Genomic DNA, 19,367 nt, shown 5'->3' on the forward strand with positions numbered 1-19,367 from the left:
GGTAATGAAGTCACCAGGGTTTGAAAGGATGTGTGGAATAAAAAAAAAAAAAAGTGATATTTCTTGTTCTGCTGTATTGATTTTAATAATGTGTTAATGGTGCACAATGAGTCCAACAGTATCATAGGAGTAAAATGTTAGACCAGTGGACTGTCTCCTAAAACCTGTTTGAAACCCAAAGATGTGAAATGACAAATTGACCCAAGAATTTACAAATAACAGCAAAGATTAAAACGTCTATTACATGAAGAGAGGTTGGTGCTGCAGAACTTTAAATTCTTATCTTTCCAACGCTGTTAATCACTTTCAATTCATGACATCCAGATCTGTCTTGTGACCTGCATCAGCATTAGCCATCTAACAATGTCATAGATAATGAATTATTAGTCACATCAGACATTTTCTGCAAACCAGGTACTTTTACATTTGACACGATAAGTATACTGGACCAGTGGTGAACCAAAAACAAAAAGAATTTGTCTCCAGTTTGTTTCAGAGTTAAGAGCGAGAACAAGCCATTATTTATAAATGGCCACATGGTGGCGCCACCTACATGAAAACTGAGCTAGTCCCTCTTTTGCTTCTCTTCAGCTATGACCCTGACTCACAGACCATAATAATACAACAAATAAAACCCCAAACACAGTCTTACTGGAAAATACATTTATTGTTTCTGTCTGTGCAGTTACATGTGATACTACATCATGACATCATGGTTACTTCTAGGTACTTTATTGTGCGACCTCACCAGAAGACTCCCCACCGTTAATGAAGAGGTTCAGTAAAGTCGAGTATCTACCTCACTCCTAATGTGATGTGCTCGAATTTGTTCCACCACGTTGATTTAAACTGTTGCACTGCACTCATCAACCAATCTGATGAAATGAATTCCCTACACCTTCAGCTTCAGTTCCGGACCTCTTGAACATTGTAGGATTGCTCCACATCAGACGGTGTAAAACACTTTGTGGCTGAAAGATCAGATGGAAAACTGGAGGGCACCGAGCCTCACAACTCATAGCACAAGAAGGCAAGGGTGGCTGCTGAAAGCCCAGAGGGAAGAATGCCGGTACTGAATCTTCACAAAGTTCAGAAGAAAAGGTCTCTTTAAAACAGTTTTAAAGGCAACACAGACTCCTGGGGTTGAAGAAAGACACCAAACACAAGAGGTTAAACCTGGATGAACGCCAAGTTCCTCTTAATGATCTGGCACAGACAGACCTTTTCTTATATAATACTTTCACTTGTAATTAGTAGTTTCACTTGTAAAAAGTGGTCTGGTTTAGAGAGAATAACTCCATAAAGACACATGATAAAATAAAACCTGTTTTGGCCTGATAGAGTGAAAAAAGAAACTGCTGTACAAACATTTTCTGAGAAAAAAGCTCTGTGTCAAATCAACTTCATATTCAGACTGTAACAGCTCATAGACAAACAAAAAAAAATTTTTTTTAAAAACATAACCTCAATAACTACAACAAAGATCGATAGGATCTGTTATCTAACACCTACAGGAGCCTAAAACTTTCCACCAGCACATGACCTACTTTCAGGTGTCTGACATGTGACATATACAGTGAAGTGAGTCGAGTCGAGTCATGTTAAGTGCCTACAGAACTATCGCACATATTGTACACATTGGTCTAAACGAGGCAGCGTCTTTATGATCCTCTATACAGATATCATAATTACATATACATGCACGTAAAACAATTATGCACCAAATAATTCTAAAATATATTTCAACTTCATGACTGACGACACATTTTTAAGCTAACGCTGGCCCTTTTCAGCTTACACAAATAGAACGCTGAGTTCTTTTACCACAAACTAACATTACTTTTAATACTAGTGCGGTACTGTTGTATCAAAATCTAGTCGTATCCATCCGTTCATTATTTCCTTTACATTCACAAGCCCACCTGTACAAACGTAGAAATGAACAGAAAAGACAAACTGTGAAACAGAAAAGCTTTGCTGCAGTCTTGCACTGACTGCTTCGACATCACTCTCCAGTGTGTTACCTGTCCTTTCCATTCTGCCTCTGTGCTGCCCTACAGGACGTGCTGCCATCACAGTGACAGAGCGGCTCTCCATCATGCGGTCATCTGATAAACAATACTGACGTAGACTGAGTGTTCTTGTGTCTGAGGCACACTGCGGTGAGGCTGTATGAGCATCAAGGCAGAGCTGCTCTGTGCATCTGCCGCCTCACAGAGTCTGTGCGCAGACTGGTAAACTTTAAAACTGGCTGGTCTTTTCTTGGCAGATGTAACTCTGCTGGTCTTTTTCTCCAGCGGCCCCGCTGCTCTTGTTCTGCTCCCCGGTGCTGCTGCTGTTTGAACCACCCTGGCGACGGCGCTGGCGCTCCTCACTGTGCCACATGCCGTAGCCAAAGTAGATCAAGAAGCCTGGAAAATGAAGGAGGAGACTTGAGATACAAAAAATGAAAAATAAAATAATTACATGTGTATGTAAACAAAACAGACAAAGATGTAGATAAAATACATTTCTTCTATCTTTGTATTTCATTTAGTTAGTTTGTTAGTAGGCAATATCATTTCGGTTAGTTTTTTTTTTTTAATTAAGTCTAGTTTTTAACGTTTTTTCAGTTATCAAAATGTTTTTTGTAGTTTACTTTTATTTAACTACACCAATCAACTATACCTGCCACCAGCACCTCAGCTCATTAAGCTCATTAATTAACATGTTGAATCTTTTTTGCTTAATTTGAACAAAAATTGTGAAAACGTCATGTTGTGGTGCATCGAGGGGTTACATGTCTGTAATTTATCTGACAGGTGGTTTTAAGACACTCACCCACAGCCATCCACACAGAGAAGCGTATCCATGTGTCTCCACTCAGCTGCACCATGAGGTAAATATTGACAAATACGCTCAGAATGGGCAAAAAAGGCAGAAGAGGAACCTGTGATGGCAACAAGCACAACATCTTACATCAATTTATCTATATTGAATCAATCTCATTCCATAATGCAAGACTTGGCATGAAAATTTGGGACTAATTGAGCTTCCACGCACCATGAAGGAGACCTTCTTGGTCGTCTGAGGCTGCCTGCACACCATGTAGACGCAGCCGCTGAAGATGAGCAGACCCAGAGACAGCGATGCCAGGACCCACACCTCCATACGGAGGATGTTGCCGATGTGGTAGGTGGTCAGATAGCTGAGCACACACACTACCAGCACTGTGTTTTGAAAACACACGCTTAATTCTCACATCTTTAGGTAATTTATAAATAAAAAAAAGAGAAAAGATTCAAACCTGGCCTACTCACCGAGAACACCGATAGACATGTTGACCACGCTGGAGGAATGCTCAGAGGGTGAGGCAGGAGGGTGAAGGACGGCCTGAAGGGTGGGGTTGCCACCCTTCAGCATGTTCAGGTGAGACTCGGACTCTGTGAGGTCAGACTCGCCCCCCTCAGAGGACAGGAACGCCTTCTCAGGGGGGCCTGCCCGCCTCTCCATGCTTCCATCTGGCTGGTACCTGGAAACACAGACGCATCAACTGTGTGCACTTCACTATAGCTCAAAAAATGACATGTTCTGTTTAATAGGTTTCTTAAATGCCACCTGTGAACATCCTTTACAAACCACTTTCCTTGTGAAACAACTGAGACCTATAACTCTGGATTGAACCAGGGAGGAAATATTGTGCCTGTGTTTACTGTGGCTGTGGTGATGAGTCACCTCTGTGCAACCAGCCGAGGTGTACAGAGAGTCCAGAGTTTAGCAAGTGGAGAAAACTTGAGTAAACACTTTGAATCACTCAAGTAGCCACTTCACATTCATTCAATGGGAGCATTCACAGCACTTACATCACCAGTGTGATGCAATAACATGAGGCGTGTGTTACAGTGAAGGGGTAATCATACCTGTGGGTTTGTGGAAAAGCTATAATGGAAGCTGTTTCACAATGTTGCACAAATAAGATTTGTTTCGAGTGATATTTGTTTGGAGTCATTTATAAATGTACCCACCTGAGAATCAGTACACACACAGCGACCAGTGAGTAGGCCAGCAGAGTCCCAATGGACATCATGTCAACCAGCGCTTTGAGGTCAAACAGAAATGCCATGATGGCTGTGAAAGGCAAAACACACAGTTAACACAAACACTTTTTAAAACGACATTTAGACAAATATAAACAGGATCACTACTTATTAGTAGTAACATCATTTTGAGCTGAATACATGAAAACTAGGCCTGCATATGGAAGCCCTGAGGGGCAAGTGAGAGTTTTTTTTTTCTTTTTTCGGTCTGATATAAATGGTGTTTCTGTCCTGTGTTTATGTCTTGCGACCTGCTAGAAAAAAGGTTTTGTCAGGATAATCTTTCTTTATCTATTTAGGTGAAAAAAGGGGAAACAAACAAATTATTGGAGAAAAACACAGGTGTAAGTATAAGTGTAGGATCTATAAGGTTAACCTGGCAAAACCTTTATTTAGCTAGGTCCCAAGTCATAAACAGAGGAGAGAAAATAAGTTAGATCAGACTTAGAAAAGATATTGGCAGAAAAATAAGGGCTCCGTACCAGCATAATAAATCAAAAATATTATTGAAATATGGTCAAATGTAATATCCAAATTGCAGGAAGCTGCTATTTGTTTTGTTTTATTTTGTAATAAAAGGTCAACATAGCAGAATAATGAAGTACTGCAGTGCTGCAGAAATGTCCTGGCCTACAAATGTTCTCCAGATATAAGAAAACATGTTTGTTTGGTTCAGGCACCAACAAACCTCACATCATGATTTTAATATTTTTTTCAATTGTGAATAAAAAATGGTCGATCCCACTAATCGTGAATCATATGGCGATATCGGTCAGAGTAATTGCAATAAGAGTTTTCAGCACATCATGCAGCTGTAATGACAACGCTGATTTACACCCACATACAGCAGCGTAACAATAACATTCCTACAATAATAAATGGAAAAGCTGTTTTCTTCAGATGCGTCATCCAACAAAAGCACACAAACACGAACAGATGCAAATCAAATTTCATGCAGACTTGTTTTCACAATAAAAAGACACAGAGGAGCTAAATGCTTCCTGGGCTGACAGCTGTAATCGTCTCCACACCGAGAGTCGTTTGATGTGAGATACACTGCAGCGTTCCCTCTCTTGTATCTCAGCACCAGACTCCGGTATGGAGCCGATCTCAGCAGCACAGTTCAAACACAGAGTGTTGTTTTATCTCTGCTGGTCCCCGCAACACGTTAAAACAAATATAGAGCTCCCCTGCCCAGATCTACCAGGTCTGGGGGCTCTGTGAGGGTTGATGTAGTGGGTTAGACATTTATTGTATCAACACCACACCAGTCTCCAAAGGCCAATTGTTTGAATTTCTTTAGAAGAAACGGAAGGTCACACTTTATTTTACAGCTCTGAAAATATCACAATGATAACCAACACAAACTTCGCACAAATATTTGAAATTTGTTTGAATTTACCTCAAAATAACCACTATAATTATCTCAAAATGTAGCAAAATCTGTTGTTTTCCAACTAGCTGTTAAAATATAGCTTTCTGTCTAACCTCCCTGCAGCAGGACATTATATTATGGTCAGTTGTGACAGATTATTTTCTAACTAGTCCAACTAACCCAGTACATCTTTTAACTAGTTAAATTTGTATCAATTTCACCTAAGCAGATCAATCAAACTTCAATTTGTAAATTACAAATTACAGATGAATACAAGTTATAATCAAGAATGAAGCGACTAATTCTCCATTTTAAATGGGTTCTGTGTGACTATTTGTGGCAATTTACATCATTTGATTTTTAATTGGCCACATATGAGTTGATTGTAACACTGACACAAGCCAGTTGAAGATTTGTTGCTTGAAGCTGCTGATACAATAATCTCTACGATTTGTATTGAGAGTAGGTTGCTGAGGTTTCCAAGGATGATTATCATTTAAAATCATCAGACTGCCCACCTCTACTTAGAGCCAAGATAGTATTTTCCACTTGTTTCAAGTCAATATGCTGAATTTTACTGGGGGTTATGAGCTGAACTATTTATTGGCCAGGAGCTGTGTCTTCATGGACGATCCAGGAATTCTTTTTCCCTTTCTTTAACAATGCAGAATGGGGTGTTTTAAAACATTATTGTAAACTTCTCAGGGAATATTGCATGTATCATGATGCAAAAAGACATATCTATGAGGCTGCAAACTATGAGTGAGTATGAAAGGGAACTTGGCGGAGGTATGCACTCTACTAAGTGCCATCCAGGTTTAAAAATGTGACTTAAAGCATGATGGACTAAAGTGGTGAACACATAATTCTTAAAATTAAAACAATGTCTGTGAACTTATCAGCCTTCATGATGTGTGTAATGTTTTCTTACATGCTTTTAGAAACACCGTCACCAACTTTAACATGCAGTCACCACAAAGCAACACCAACGTCCACAGATTAAAAACCCAAAACAAGTCCACGATACAACCCCATGACAGTCGAGTCCTTGTTTCGGGGATCTTACCAGCAACGGTACCTGCCGCCATGGTGGCAGCCACGGGCGACTGTCGCTTACTCACTTTGGACATAAATTTGAACAGAATACCGTCTCGCGCCATGGCAAAGAGAATGCGCGGCAGAGGGAACATGGAGCCCAACAGGCTAGGGAGAAGAGGGGTCATGGTTAAGTTCAGGGCACTCTGGGAAAGAAAACATGACACCTGCACAACTGTCAAAGAACACGGTGTGTAGATAAGTGCGTCTTTCACAGTTGATTAGTGGAGAAAGATTAGCGGAAGTGATCTCACTGGACTCTCTCCGGCTCTCACCTGCTACTACACCGGAGGTCATAGTGGCAATAAGTGGGGTCTTCGTCTTAGGATTGATTTGGGCTAAGACTTTGAAAAGCACCCCATCCTCAGCCATAGCATAGATTACACGAGGCATAGGGAAAATGGAGCCCAGCAGACTGTATGAGACAGCAGAGACATGCAAGACCAAGACGTTATTCAAGAGCTCCAAACACACACACACACAATCACAAACACACACACACACACACACACACACACACAAACACACAAACACACACACACAATCACATCAACAAAGCTTCAGAGCATGATTAAAGTCAAAAGATCTATCAACATGACAGCCATTTTGATGTGATGTCACACTCTGGGTGGGAAGCTCGAATGCTGGGATAATGTAAAGCTGCTGTGTTCCACTTTTCATGTCATATAAATGTAGGGAATCTGACGGGTTGTCATCAATTTACCACTTTCCAGTTGATAGTGATAGTTGGGTAGTGAAAATCTGGAGAGACATTGGGTCATATTTCAAGGTAAAACAACACATTTAATAACCTGTACCTTCTGTTAGCTAATGGTTGTTAGCATGTTATATGTTAGCATTCAACAACCTCTTACCAGTCCTAAAATTACAGTTTGATACACATTCCATGAAACAACAGTGTTAATTTACGCCATGTCAATCAATTCTGAAATATCTGGCCGGACATTGAGTCATATGTCAGGATAAAGTACATATTCGATAACAATTTATCCACCGTTAGCATTCAACCATTTCCTAGCTAAGCTAACTGTTCCAGGTTAAAATATATGTGTCCAAGATGTATGTGTTATTATTTTTGTGCATCATATGACACTATCAAATAGTAAAGTTGGCATGGGAGTGGTTGAATGCTAACATTAACTGAAAGCTACTCAAAATTGTTGTTTTACCTTGACATATGGCCTGATGTCAATCTGGATTTTCACTCTTCATTATCATTTTAGTTGCTGATTAATCAGGAAGTGATGAAATGATAACAATTTCTTAGATTTTCTATGTTTATACAACTCGAAACCTGGAACACAGCAACATAAGATTATCGCAGCATTTTACCTTCCCACCTTGAGCGTGATGTCAGAGGAAAATGGCCACCATGTGAATATGGTCTATGAGTGTCTTTCTTTCCTGTTTGCATGCTATCCCATGTCATCATTTTCTTTTAATCATTTCCATTAACTTAAATCAACAGGATACTGTTGTGCAATAGATTGTAGCTTCTTTTAAGCTAATCATATGGGAAGATTTTAGATGGGTTTTTTTTTCAGTTTTGAGAGCTTGTTTTGAGTTGGACATAAAGGGGTTTCACAGGCCCTTGAGTGATTACATTTCCCAGGAGTGTAAACGCTTCGTCCAAAAATATAAAAGCACCAAAATGTGTCTTAAAGGGCTTCAACAACTGGCAGAAATAAGACCAAATTCACATGGCAGTCATTTTCCTCTGACATCACACTCATGGTGGGAAGACATTGGGTCATATTTCAAGGTAAGGTATAAAATATTTAATAACCTGTTAGCTTCAGCTACAATTCAACCAGGTCTAACGGAAGCTAACAAGTTATCAAACATGTTGTTTTACCTCCCTTCATGAATATCCAGATTTTGACCATGCACGACTTTTCAATTGCTGATCAGAGGGGAAGTGGTGAAATGATAATGATTTATCCAGAATTCCTACATTTATATACCACAGCAGCATAACTTTTGTTTTGCTTCCTATCCTGAGTGTGATCTGAGAGGTCAATGGCCACCATGTGAATATGGTCCATTGCTGCCAAAGGGCGGACTCTAAATTAACAGCCTCAACACAAATTGCAGGCACTAACTTATCAAAAAACATAATTGGTTCAAGTCAGATTTGATAATATGCACATGAATGCAGATCATGGGATAAGTTAGTTGGTGACTACTGAAGGAAACACTGGTAAAGCAAACATCCAGGGAAGAAAGACAGAATTAGGTCACACCAACACATTGTTTTAAGACAAACTTGCCCACCTTATTAATCCTTGAATGAATAGATTATAACAAAGAATTGCAAGTGTCTGAAAGCAGAGAGGAATAAGCTCCCACTATGCCCCATTAAGCAACAGGAATCAATCCAATAACAAGACACAGACAGAGATATGGTCATCATATTTGACCAGATCTCATTCACCATTATCACACATTTATAGGATGCACATGTATCACAAATTGAAGTCTTATTATAAATTCAGCTGACTCAGATACAGAAAATCCAACATCTAAATGCTTTCATCAACCAGAAATATTGATATTTTGACCCCAACTTATTTTAAGAAAGCAAATCCAGTGGTTACCTGGTGGAGAGGGCACACAGTGAACCTGCAGCGACCACATATTTAGCAGGGCCCCAGCCCACATATTCAAAGGCCATGGGCAGCGGGCTCTTCTCATCCAGCAGGTAGTAGGGCATCATCAGCGTAAGTGCAGCTGACACGCCAAAATAAGCCAGGAAACAAACGGTCAGAGACACCACGATGCCGATGGGAATGGCTCTCTGAGGGTTCTTCACCTCCTCACCTGTCATACACAGACACACCATATCTTAACAACTTGCCTTGATGGATTTAAATCACGCTAAATCACAACTCTCTAATGCTCACCTGTAGTTGCAATGCAGTCGAATCCAACAAAAGCGTAAAAGCAGGTGGCGGCTCCAGCTAAAGTCCCACTGAAGCCGTAGGGCATGAATCCTCCAACTCCGTAATCACTGCTCACGTTGGCCGTCACTGACAAGTTCCTGAAACATACAGAATGTCATTTCACTGGTCACTGCTGCCCTGTGTGTTTGACAGGGAGAACTACATTAGTGAGTCACACATACAAAAGTAATAACAGCTTACAAATGAATAAATTACCTTGTAATGATGGTGACATTTACAAGCGATTCTTCTGATATCTTCCAGTTCTCCCCATCTCCTTTTACAAAGCCGGAGATGATGACGAACAAGAGCACGAGCACGTTGATGGAAGTGAAGACCTTATTGACCCAGGCTGACTCCTTCACACCAAATGACAGGAGTCCTTGAAAGGCAATGAGATCAGTACAGTATTGTGAGGTTTGTTCTAGTTCTTAAAAGTGAAACATGCAAGATTTTTTCTGAAAGCATGGTCACCATCTTAATTTAGCATATTAGCAGGCTAACATTTTCTACAAACTGTATATAAATCGACAGTGTGAATATTTGTTAATTAATCAAAGTATAGGACAAATTAAATTAAATAAAGTTTTTACTTCAACCACTTAATGAACGCCCCCATTTTAAGGTTCTTTTTCCAAAATGACATACCGAAATTAAAAGCATGACAGCTCCCACATAGTTTGAGACTCAGGGATGTGCTTGGTACCATTGGAAAGGTAACACCCTGAAGTTTTTTCTAGTGTAAGTGTGATTCTATGACATACTGACACAGAGTTACAGAGGTTGGAACACAGGTTTTGGTTTCCGTCCAAACACAAGGGTGTTCCTACGTTGGAACAGTGTTCCTTAAGGGGTTAATCTAACTCTAATTTTATTCTAAGTGGTATAACATTTCCAAATTATAATGTGTCGACCACACTAAGACTTTGACTAAGACAGACATTTATACTATATATGTATGTATATATATATATATATATATATATATATATATATATATATATATATATATATATATATATATATATATATATATATATATATTTATATGTATATATATATATATATATATATATATACACTGTATATAGTTTAGTTATGTACTTTGTTAATATGGTCCACCTATTGCTACAACTTCTTAAAACATAACATTTTTATTCCTTGTTTGTGTGTTATGTCAGCTAGATTTTCATTGGAGTGGTGGTTGTTTAACAATGACAACAACTCCCATGATCCCAACCTACTTCTCCCCTTTTGTTTTCATGGCACATTTTGAGACCCCTCACAGCAGAAAATACATACTGTGTGTTTAAAAAGATGTGCCGAAAATAATTTGGGGTGTTTCAGACCACAGTTAAAAAAGGGATAGTTGCAAATCATATTTTCCTTTTAGTATTCACAACTACAGGACTTGTGTACAGGACTCTGTTTTGATGGATAGGTATTGCATAAGTTCTACATCTGTGATTCATAAAAACAAACAAACACTGATGGGTAGTTTCTGGGTCACACCGACCTAATGTAATCATCGCACTGGCAGCCCAGTGGATCCAACACATGATACAGTTTTCAGAGTCAAACCGGGGGTCAAAACATGCCCGGTTTAAATCCTGACCACGGGACATGAATATAGAGTTCTCTCCAGGTCACCAACAGCTACTGCAGTTATTAAACCCTCAGCTGCTACAGTGAAGCTTCTCAGTGGACTGAGGTTGTGAAGAAACTTGTACTGGGCTGATGATTTTCAGCTTTTTTTCTGTCTCCCTTACCAGAAAGCAGCAGTATCAGGCAGACGGCAAAGAAGTCAGGGTACTGAGCCAGACCAGGAGAGTTCATGCTGAAGTAGGTTTTACAGAATTTCTCAATGTGTCCTCCTATCATCTCATCAAATGTGCCACTCCAAGCCCTGGCAACTGAGGAGGTACCTGTGACAGGCAATAAACCGACAGCATGAAAATCAGCATGTTCTTTACATAAAATGTGCTTCAAAGATTGTCTTCAGCTCACCAATCACATAGGAGAGGATGAGGTTCCACCCAGTGATGAAGGCCCAGATCTCTCCTACAGTCACATAGCTGTAAAGGTAAGCAGAGCCGGTCTTGGGCACGCGTGCACCAAATTCAGCATAACACAGGCCGGCCATGACCGAGGCCAGGGCAGCAATTAGGAAGGAGATGACAATGCTGGGGCCTGAGTCTCCCTTGGCCACCTCGCCAGCCAAAACGTAGACACCGGCTCCCAGAGTGCTTCCCACCCCGAGAGCAATGAGGTCGACGGTTCCCAGGCAGCGGCATAGCTTTGAGTCCTCCAGGCTGCTCAGGTCGACCACCTTCCTGCGCACCAGGGAGCGGCCGAACGACAGAACCTGCTCTAGCATGTCGACACCTGCTGACAGAAGGAGAGAGGGAGGAAAAGGGTGAACATACCTGTGCAGCTTTGGGTCTTGCATAGTTTACTGTGTGTTAAGTAACAGACCTTTTACTTAACTGGAGCTGGAATGATTACATTAAAATCAAGACATTAAAAAGTGTTAAGATAAGATAAGCGAAAATTGGCAAATGAAAAGTTGCAGATTAAAAAGAAGTTTGGAACCTTATTTATTTGATTTATTGCCACAATGAAGTCATATATTGAGCTCTGATTCAGATGAACTAACAGTTTCAGCAGACTTTAGTTATTCAGAATGGAAGCCTGTCTTCAGTCTGGGAGCATATGAACTAAAAGCCTGCTTGGTTTTGATCTTGGAAACACTTGGAAACCTGTTCTAGATGACCTGAGGGTTCTGGATGTTTGATAACAAACACTTAAGATCGGAGATGTGTTTAGGCCCAGCACCTTTCAAAGCTTGATAGACAAGTAATTTGATTTAAAAATATATTCTGATTCAAAGGAATAGTCTAAGATTTGTACCACACACAAATGACCCTTAATTCTTGCTATGTTTTCAAGGTGTTTTTTGTAATTGTCCTCATGTAGCTGTGGAAATTAAATCAGCTCACAAATCCACCAATATTCCTGGTTTGATTTGTAGATATGTTTTCTGTTCACTTTCCCCTGTGTGCATTCAGGTTCTTTTCAACTGTTCAACCTCAATTATAGGCTGCAGCTACATTGACTTAAGCACTGTTCACACTCTGCTGAACACAAGGTTGGCAATAGTCAATACCTGTTACCAGTGTTTCCAGGATCAGTTCCAACTTAATAAAACATATTCAGTGATTATAAAGAAAACAAAAAAACAATCTTTTCAACAATCTTTTCTAAAAAAGGTAAGTTTGTTATTGGACCATAGTTAGTTACAGTGGCTAACAGATCAGACTTTTTTCACAGAGGCTTCGTAACTGCAGTCCTGGAAAAAACACCTGACTGAAGAAAACGAACTTTCTTAAGGTGCAGACAGACAGAAAGACGGAATAAAGAAAAATCAGCAGGTAGATGTAACCCAATCATCACAACTATTCTTTATCTTAGCAAATATATGCACCTTTTTTTTTAACATTCAACATAAGGTTGAAGACTTGTGAAACCAGTTCAGGTCTATGAACACATGTTGATTTAACTTCACCTGATCTGCATTTTCAGCAGCTCTTGCAGCTTGTTCTCTAAAAGAATGCTGAAAAGCCAGTCACATAACAAGTGAGGAAGAACAAGTTGCATAAAGTCTGTTAAGGGGAGATTTTAGCCCAAAGAACTACAACATGGATTTTAGGACTGTTGCCAAGAGCGATATAGCTCACAGAGGTTCTTACAGTAGCGTCCCATTAAAATCTATTGTTTGGGGTTATGGTGCAGATCTAAGTGCTCAAAGAGCTGCATTCACGAAGGGGACCATGAATGCACCACTATAGCACAATAAAGACATTCCAGTGTCTTTCTTTACTAATTACTTTTAAAAAGGTTATAAAAGACAAAGTACTGTCTTCTTTTGTTTTCATTGTCCCGCCCCAAAAAATTTCTCTTTTCATTAGTAAGGCTGCTGGGGTCCCTGCCTGAAACATTTGCATGAATGCAATATGATAAAAGATGAATGAAATATGCCTGCACAGTTTCTGGCTTGCTTTTGAAGTCGAGGCTTTCTCTTTGAACCAACACTTGACTGAATCATCTCAGCTCATCTTGACCATAAATTAACACTGACAACCGTCCAAATATGCATTGATTTCCATTTAAGAGGGGTTTTTTTTAAGACCAAGAGAAATTAGTTTTGGATGGGACAGCTCATTTACATTACAATGTGGGCTGCCTCCAAGAATACAGTGCAGAGTAAAATCAGATTTGGACAAGTAAAAAAAAAATGTTTTGGAAATTGGCGATAGAAACTGCAGCAGTTTGTATGCAAACGTTAATATGCACAACTATTTCATACATGAAATACACATGTATTTTACATTGTTCAGTGACAGCAACATGTAGGTCATATCTTACACTGAACCTGGTGAATCTCTCTGCAAAACTCACAGTTACTGTAAAATTTTCACTATTCAAGCATCAGAGAAATGTATGTTCAAACCCTGTAGGTTACATATATATATATATATATATATATATATATATATATATATATATATATATATATATATATTTTATATGGTTTATTTGTTAGGGACAGATACAGATCATGTGGGTTGTACAACAATCCAACAGAAAGCATCATAGCATTTATAGCCTTAGCTAATTTCCAATGCCCGTCCCTAGAGGGGCCTTTAATTTTGTCTAATTCATTAGAGACAACCACCTACCTGTTAGTATGACACTGTGTGGATATGACAGGTCTGAGATTAGACACAGAAGAGAAAAGGCTTTTGGAAGTGTCTGTGCTTTTCTTCCAGCTAGCTTCTGCAAGGAGCCACAGCGGATCAGCTGCACATGAAGCACAGGTAGAAGTCAAATAACATCCAGTGATCCAATGAACTGCTGCCTTGAAACACTCCTTCAGCACTGTCCTCAACACTGACTCGTATGCTGGCATGTACACTGTGTGCACTGTGCAGAGCAGTGCTTTTACGCCTCCCCTCTGTCCCCAGTATTTCTTCATAGGATCTGCCCTCGCCTAGCCCCTCTGCTTAGCCTCCAGTCCCGCCACAGCCTGTGGAGTGACGTCCCTCCAGCAGGGAGGCAAGAGGGGAGGAGGGAACCAGGGAATTAGGGTGAGGGTGGGAGTGGGGAGGGAGGTGTTTCACCTCCATTCTTGAGGTTTGGTGGAGTTCAACTCTGTGGAGACAGCATTGCACAATCTGCTCTCATGCTGGGATCACACAGCAGGACAGAGAAGAGAAGAGAAAAGAACGGATCTTGGTGGCAGATTTAGTGATTTCTAATGCACACTCGGGTCAAATAGATCCCAGCTGCCCAGATGCCTACTGACTACTGATAAATGGTTAGGCAACTGACGTTGACAAACATTGAGGCAGACACTTGTGTTTACCCAGTGCAGCCCACAGGAGTGCTGCTAAAAGCATGGATGCTGATTGGTCAATGAAGGGTGGACAAGTTACAGTACTGGGGGCTTGGGTCCTCCTAATGGAAGACAGGTATTGCTCAATGTTCCCTGAGCAATTGGACCCATGAACATTACAAAATCAATAGCACAGGTCACTGCAGTACACCACCATAACCTTGGCATCTCCACAGCAACTTCAAGTTTGAGCTCTTGGAGGAAGAAAGTCACATTTTTTTCAACAAACACCACCTACGAATTACAATTAAGGTCGAGTTGTCAGTGGAGGGAATTTGTGCCAAGACCAGCTCAAACCAGCTTGAGACCTCAGTGGGAAGGTGGCAGCTGCTGGCTGCAAGAAACACCGTCCAACCCACAGACCAGAGACTCCGTGGCATGACAACAGCCAGCTCTCTCTCAGTTTGTCCACCCAGCCAAGCAGCCAAGTATCATGGCCCATCGCCCACCAAACCCTGGCTGAAGGGCCTGATTATCTGACCTGCATGCTGATGAGAAAAGCCAATGCTTTACTTAGTGGTGGACAGACAGGATACACCACTGTTCTAGCTGGCTGTTTGTCTTAAACACACACACACACACACACACACACACACACACACACACACACACACACACACACACACACACTTTTTAGCTTCTGAATGGACCTGAATACATTCTGATTTGATACAAATACAGCTTAAAGTCTGCAGTGACCTGAGAATATGGCTCATGTCAAATAACCAGTTGAGCTGAGAAACATTTGAAGAATTATTTTAAATGTCCTGTCTTTGAGCATTTGTAGTTTAACACTAAGTGTTGTAGTGCAATGAGGAACAAAACATGGCTACATCTGAGAACTACTGTCATTACTGAATCATCTGTTGATTATTTTGTATCATCACTATTAATTGAGTAGGTCAATAGATTATCAAATTTTAAAAAAAAAATCCTTGTCACAATTTCTTAGAGCCAAAAGTTACGTCTTCTTCTTTTGTCCAACTAACAGTCCAACAAAAGACCCTCCCATTTACCATCATAAAGAAAAACAGCAAATACTCACATTTAAGAAGCTGGAACCAGCAAATGTTTGACATTTTTGCTTAAAGAGAATTAAAAGAGAAATCATAAATAGAATTAACAAATGATATGATAATAATAATATTAATCCATCAATAAACAGTTCAAATTAAAAAAGGGGTTTAAAAAAACAACATTTAACAGGGTTAGGGATGAGTTAATTAATTTTCATTGTACAATTAGTTAAATGTTTTATTGCATTTTCCGTGACACCGATGGTCCTCCATATATTTGTGCATTTAAAAGGTCTGCAAAGAGAAAAAGCCCAAAAGTCCACGCCAAAGGAAGTTACTCTCTCGAACAGTAAAAAAGATCCTGCACTGCCTGAAATGGCTTGTAGGGAGTCAAGCCTTTACTTCCGTAACTTATGTGCATCACTATGTAACAGGTGACATATGAAAATATATATTTATATATCATAGAAGATATATGGCTGTATCAAAGCCATAGTTACCAGCTGTAGCTGCGTTATTTTGGATCGCACTATCTTGCTCAGCATGACCCGCCCTACTCTGCCTCTGAATACTTCCTGCCCGCTAAGTAATGTAATGTGCAACGCTCAATAAAGGTTGAACAGAGCAACATGTCTCACTCTGTAGCTAAAGCGGAGTGTTTACATTTAGCAGACACTTTTGTCCAAAGCAACTTACAGTAATTCATACACTGATGGCGTTGGCTGCCATCCAAGGTGCAGACCAGCGCATCAGGAGCAGTTTGGGGTTTAGTATCTTGCCCAATGACACTTTGACATGCAGACCAGGGGAATCGAAACAGCGACCTTCTGATAACAAGACCCTGGCTCTACACCTGTTCCACAGTGTTGTGTACGACCACAAATAAAAGTATGAACCTGAAAATTAGCATCATATGACCTGTCTTAAAAATGGTTTAAACAGTTCACAGGTTGTTGCAGCAAAACACAGGAGATCATTCAAACTGGTGAATCAAATAATCAGATTCTCAAACTAACATAGCTTGAAAAATTAATTAACTGATTGATTAATTGTTTGTTGCTCGATATTTATTGTCATATGAATTACACTATATCTGCTTTAATATGCTTTTTGTAGCACTTAAAAATGTGAATATATGAAGAGAGTTCAGTTTTACACATTTGTTGGAATAATCTCAGCATGTCCTCCAGAACCACTAACATACTCGCTACTGGAACAAGCCATGAGTTTTTTTCACATGCAGGCAGTCACTGTAACCATGGCAAGGATGGAAAGGAATCACTGGCTCACCATGTCTCACTGTTGACATGCGCTAATTCTGTGAAGCCAATTGAATGCATTTGCCCTCCAATGGCTGAGTGACCTAGCTTCGAAAATGTGGGTATGGTCAACAGATAGAGTGGTGTTTGCCTTGTGGACAGCGGGACTGCTCGCTCCAGTTAACACTGGTGTCACCAGAAAATGTTTGAGTGAACAATTACTGATAAGGCAGACAACAGCTCAGAGCAAAATCAAGACAGCTAGAGACCAGATTCAGGCCAGATACAAGAATAAAAATGTTACTACTTCTAATGCGTTTCATGTCATGTTCTGATTAAAACTGTATTAGCTGGCTTTCAAGTCACAAGGATGAGGAGGGGATGATGGGAAAAGTGAAAACTAGGCGAGATGGCTGCCAACTGAGACACCACTGTTGGAGGCGGTGTTTAAATATTTGTAAAGTCAAACCACTGAATATTTTTTAGCCAGATGTCAGGACAAATTCCAGGCGTGTTTTGGTGCCTTAACCTGACCAGACAAAAAGCACAGAGTTGCCACATCATGAAAATTAAACCCGAACCTAAAGAAACGTAACTTTGCAACATAAAGAAATGTTAAGTTTCAACATAAACATAGTTTGCACAAACTTTGCCAACATCTATTCTGGCAATTGAGTTGGCTGGATAGGATCAATACATCTTCCACGCAGTTCATTGGAAAAATGTAAAGACAAAGTAGGTTAAAAATTTGCTTAGGAGGCCATTATTAACCATGGGTTAGATGTTAATTTGATGTAATGTCCCAAAGTCCCTTCATATTACATTTTAAGAACAGTCTTGGGACTGAGGCCTGAAGACATTACCATCCTTAGTTTAACTTAATACTCTTTTTATTAGGTAGGAGGATGAAGTATTATCTATGGATGCATTCATCCTGCTGAAGACTCCCTCTGCCTGCTTTGCTCAAAGTGATTTCCTGTCTCTAACTAGGTCAATGTACAAACCTTGCACAGTAGCACTCAAAGGTTTGTGTTGTGGGTGACACTGGCCACAGGTTTGGATGCAGGTCATGAACAATGTAAGACTGGTTAGGCTATATTCAGTCTCTTCTTTCAACACATTTGGCAACAGTTACAGATTCCTTTAAATAAGATCTGTGATGTCCAAGCATTTTTGGCGTGTGGTTTAATTGTGACCTCAAACTGACTTTACTTCTCATCCCATGGGAAACACTGACGTCCAAAAATGAATTCCACACTAAGAAGGATAAAATGTGGTTTCACGTAAAACTGGCTGATATGCATGGGGGATTTCACACAAATAAATATTTGGTTTTGAAACCTTCCCTCTGCCGTGTCATGAACCTCTCGTATCTTTTTTGACCCCTAATATGAGGCAGTTACATCTTGACATCACTTGAACATCCCAGACATCAAACATGAAGAAATTCAATTAGTAAATGCACATGATATGATTGCTCATCTAAACAGTGGCGAGTTATCTGATCCGTGTGATATTACCAGAACTGAATTGGACAATCAAGCTTTTTTTGGTTCCTCATGCATGAACGCAGGGCAGCAGGAGAGGGCGTGCAGCAGGGCTGCCAGGCGTCAGTAAGTCAATCACTTCTGCTTAGTTTAACTAACCACTTTTATTGTTTTTTTCTGTCTACTGCCTTGCAACAGATGGCTGCTCTGCTCACTGATGTGCAAAATACTGAATCACTGCTGAATATAAAAATACAAGTGGTTATAACCTCCTGAAACTATAAAAGATGTCAGAAGAACTAGATAAACAGGAAGAGTTCAGTGTGGTTGTCCAGACAAACTGTGTATGAATGCTGTTTAAATCTTACGGGATTTATCTGTGTTTGCACTTGTTTAACAGTGCAACAATCACTTAAGCAAACTCTGCATATTTTATGCTCAGTGACAGAAGTGAAACACTATAAATTCTGCCTTTAAACTGTCTGCCTGCACACTTTGTGACACACCCGTTCACATCTGGGCTGGCTCCACAAATTGGTGAAGTTGGTATGCTACATGCTATCTCAAAATTAACCCTTTCACTGTTTTATTTTTGTTTGATACTGAGCTGTAAAATATCATTGTAACGAAACTATTTTTTG

At 40.0% G+C, this 19,367-nt stretch overlaps 1 protein-coding gene across 3 annotated transcripts; it reads right to left on the reverse strand.

The window, feature by feature from the left end:
- Positions 1-648: 648 nt before the first annotated feature.
- slc7a2 (solute carrier family 7 member 2) lies at positions 649-14,618 on the reverse strand. 3 transcript variants are annotated; one of them, XM_030396888.1, is made up of 12 exons: positions 14,249-14,618; positions 11,517-11,897; positions 11,279-11,434; positions 9,726-9,891; positions 9,471-9,607; positions 9,165-9,387; positions 6,518-6,654; positions 4,005-4,107; positions 3,300-3,511; positions 3,043-3,209; positions 2,821-2,929; positions 649-2,411 (listed from the first exon to the last, which is right to left on the reverse strand). In XM_030396888.1, exons 2-12 carry the CDS (start codon positions 11,884-11,886, stop codon positions 2,242-2,244), a joined length of 1,950 nt encoding a protein of 649 aa, XP_030252748.1. In that variant the 5' UTR covers positions 11,887-11,897; positions 14,249-14,618; the 3' UTR covers positions 649-2,241. The 3 variants fall into 3 exon arrangements, with proteins under 3 accessions (XP_030252748.1, XP_030252747.1, XP_030252746.1); XM_030396887.1 differs by lacking the exon at positions 6,518-6,654 and adding an exon at positions 6,822-6,961 and having other exon boundaries at positions 11,517-11,894; positions 14,249-14,617; XM_030396886.1 differs by lacking the exon at positions 6,518-6,654 and adding an exon at positions 6,822-6,961 and having other exon boundaries at positions 14,249-14,617.
- Between the last annotated feature and the right edge of the window lie 4,749 nt (positions 14,619-19,367).

This window comes from Sparus aurata, chromosome 18, assembly GCF_900880675.1.
Source record: "Sparus aurata chromosome 18, fSpaAur1.1, whole genome shotgun sequence".
Classification (NCBI taxonomy): Eukaryota; Metazoa; Chordata; class Actinopteri; order Spariformes; family Sparidae; genus Sparus; species Sparus aurata.

Coding starts and splice junctions, on each gene's coding strand:
- slc7a2 (XM_030396887.1), bottom strand. CDS start 11,886: ATGCTAGAGCAGGTTCTGTCGTTCGGCCGCTCCCTGGTGCGCAGGAAG. Junction 11,435..11,516: donor CATCCTCTCCTATGTGATTG/GTGAGCTGAAGA, acceptor TGCCTGTCACAG/GTACCTCCTCAGTTGCCAGG. Junction 9,388..9,470: donor CGACTGCATTGCAACTACAG/GTGAGCATTAGA, acceptor TGTGTATGACAG/GTGAGGAGGTGAAGAACCCT.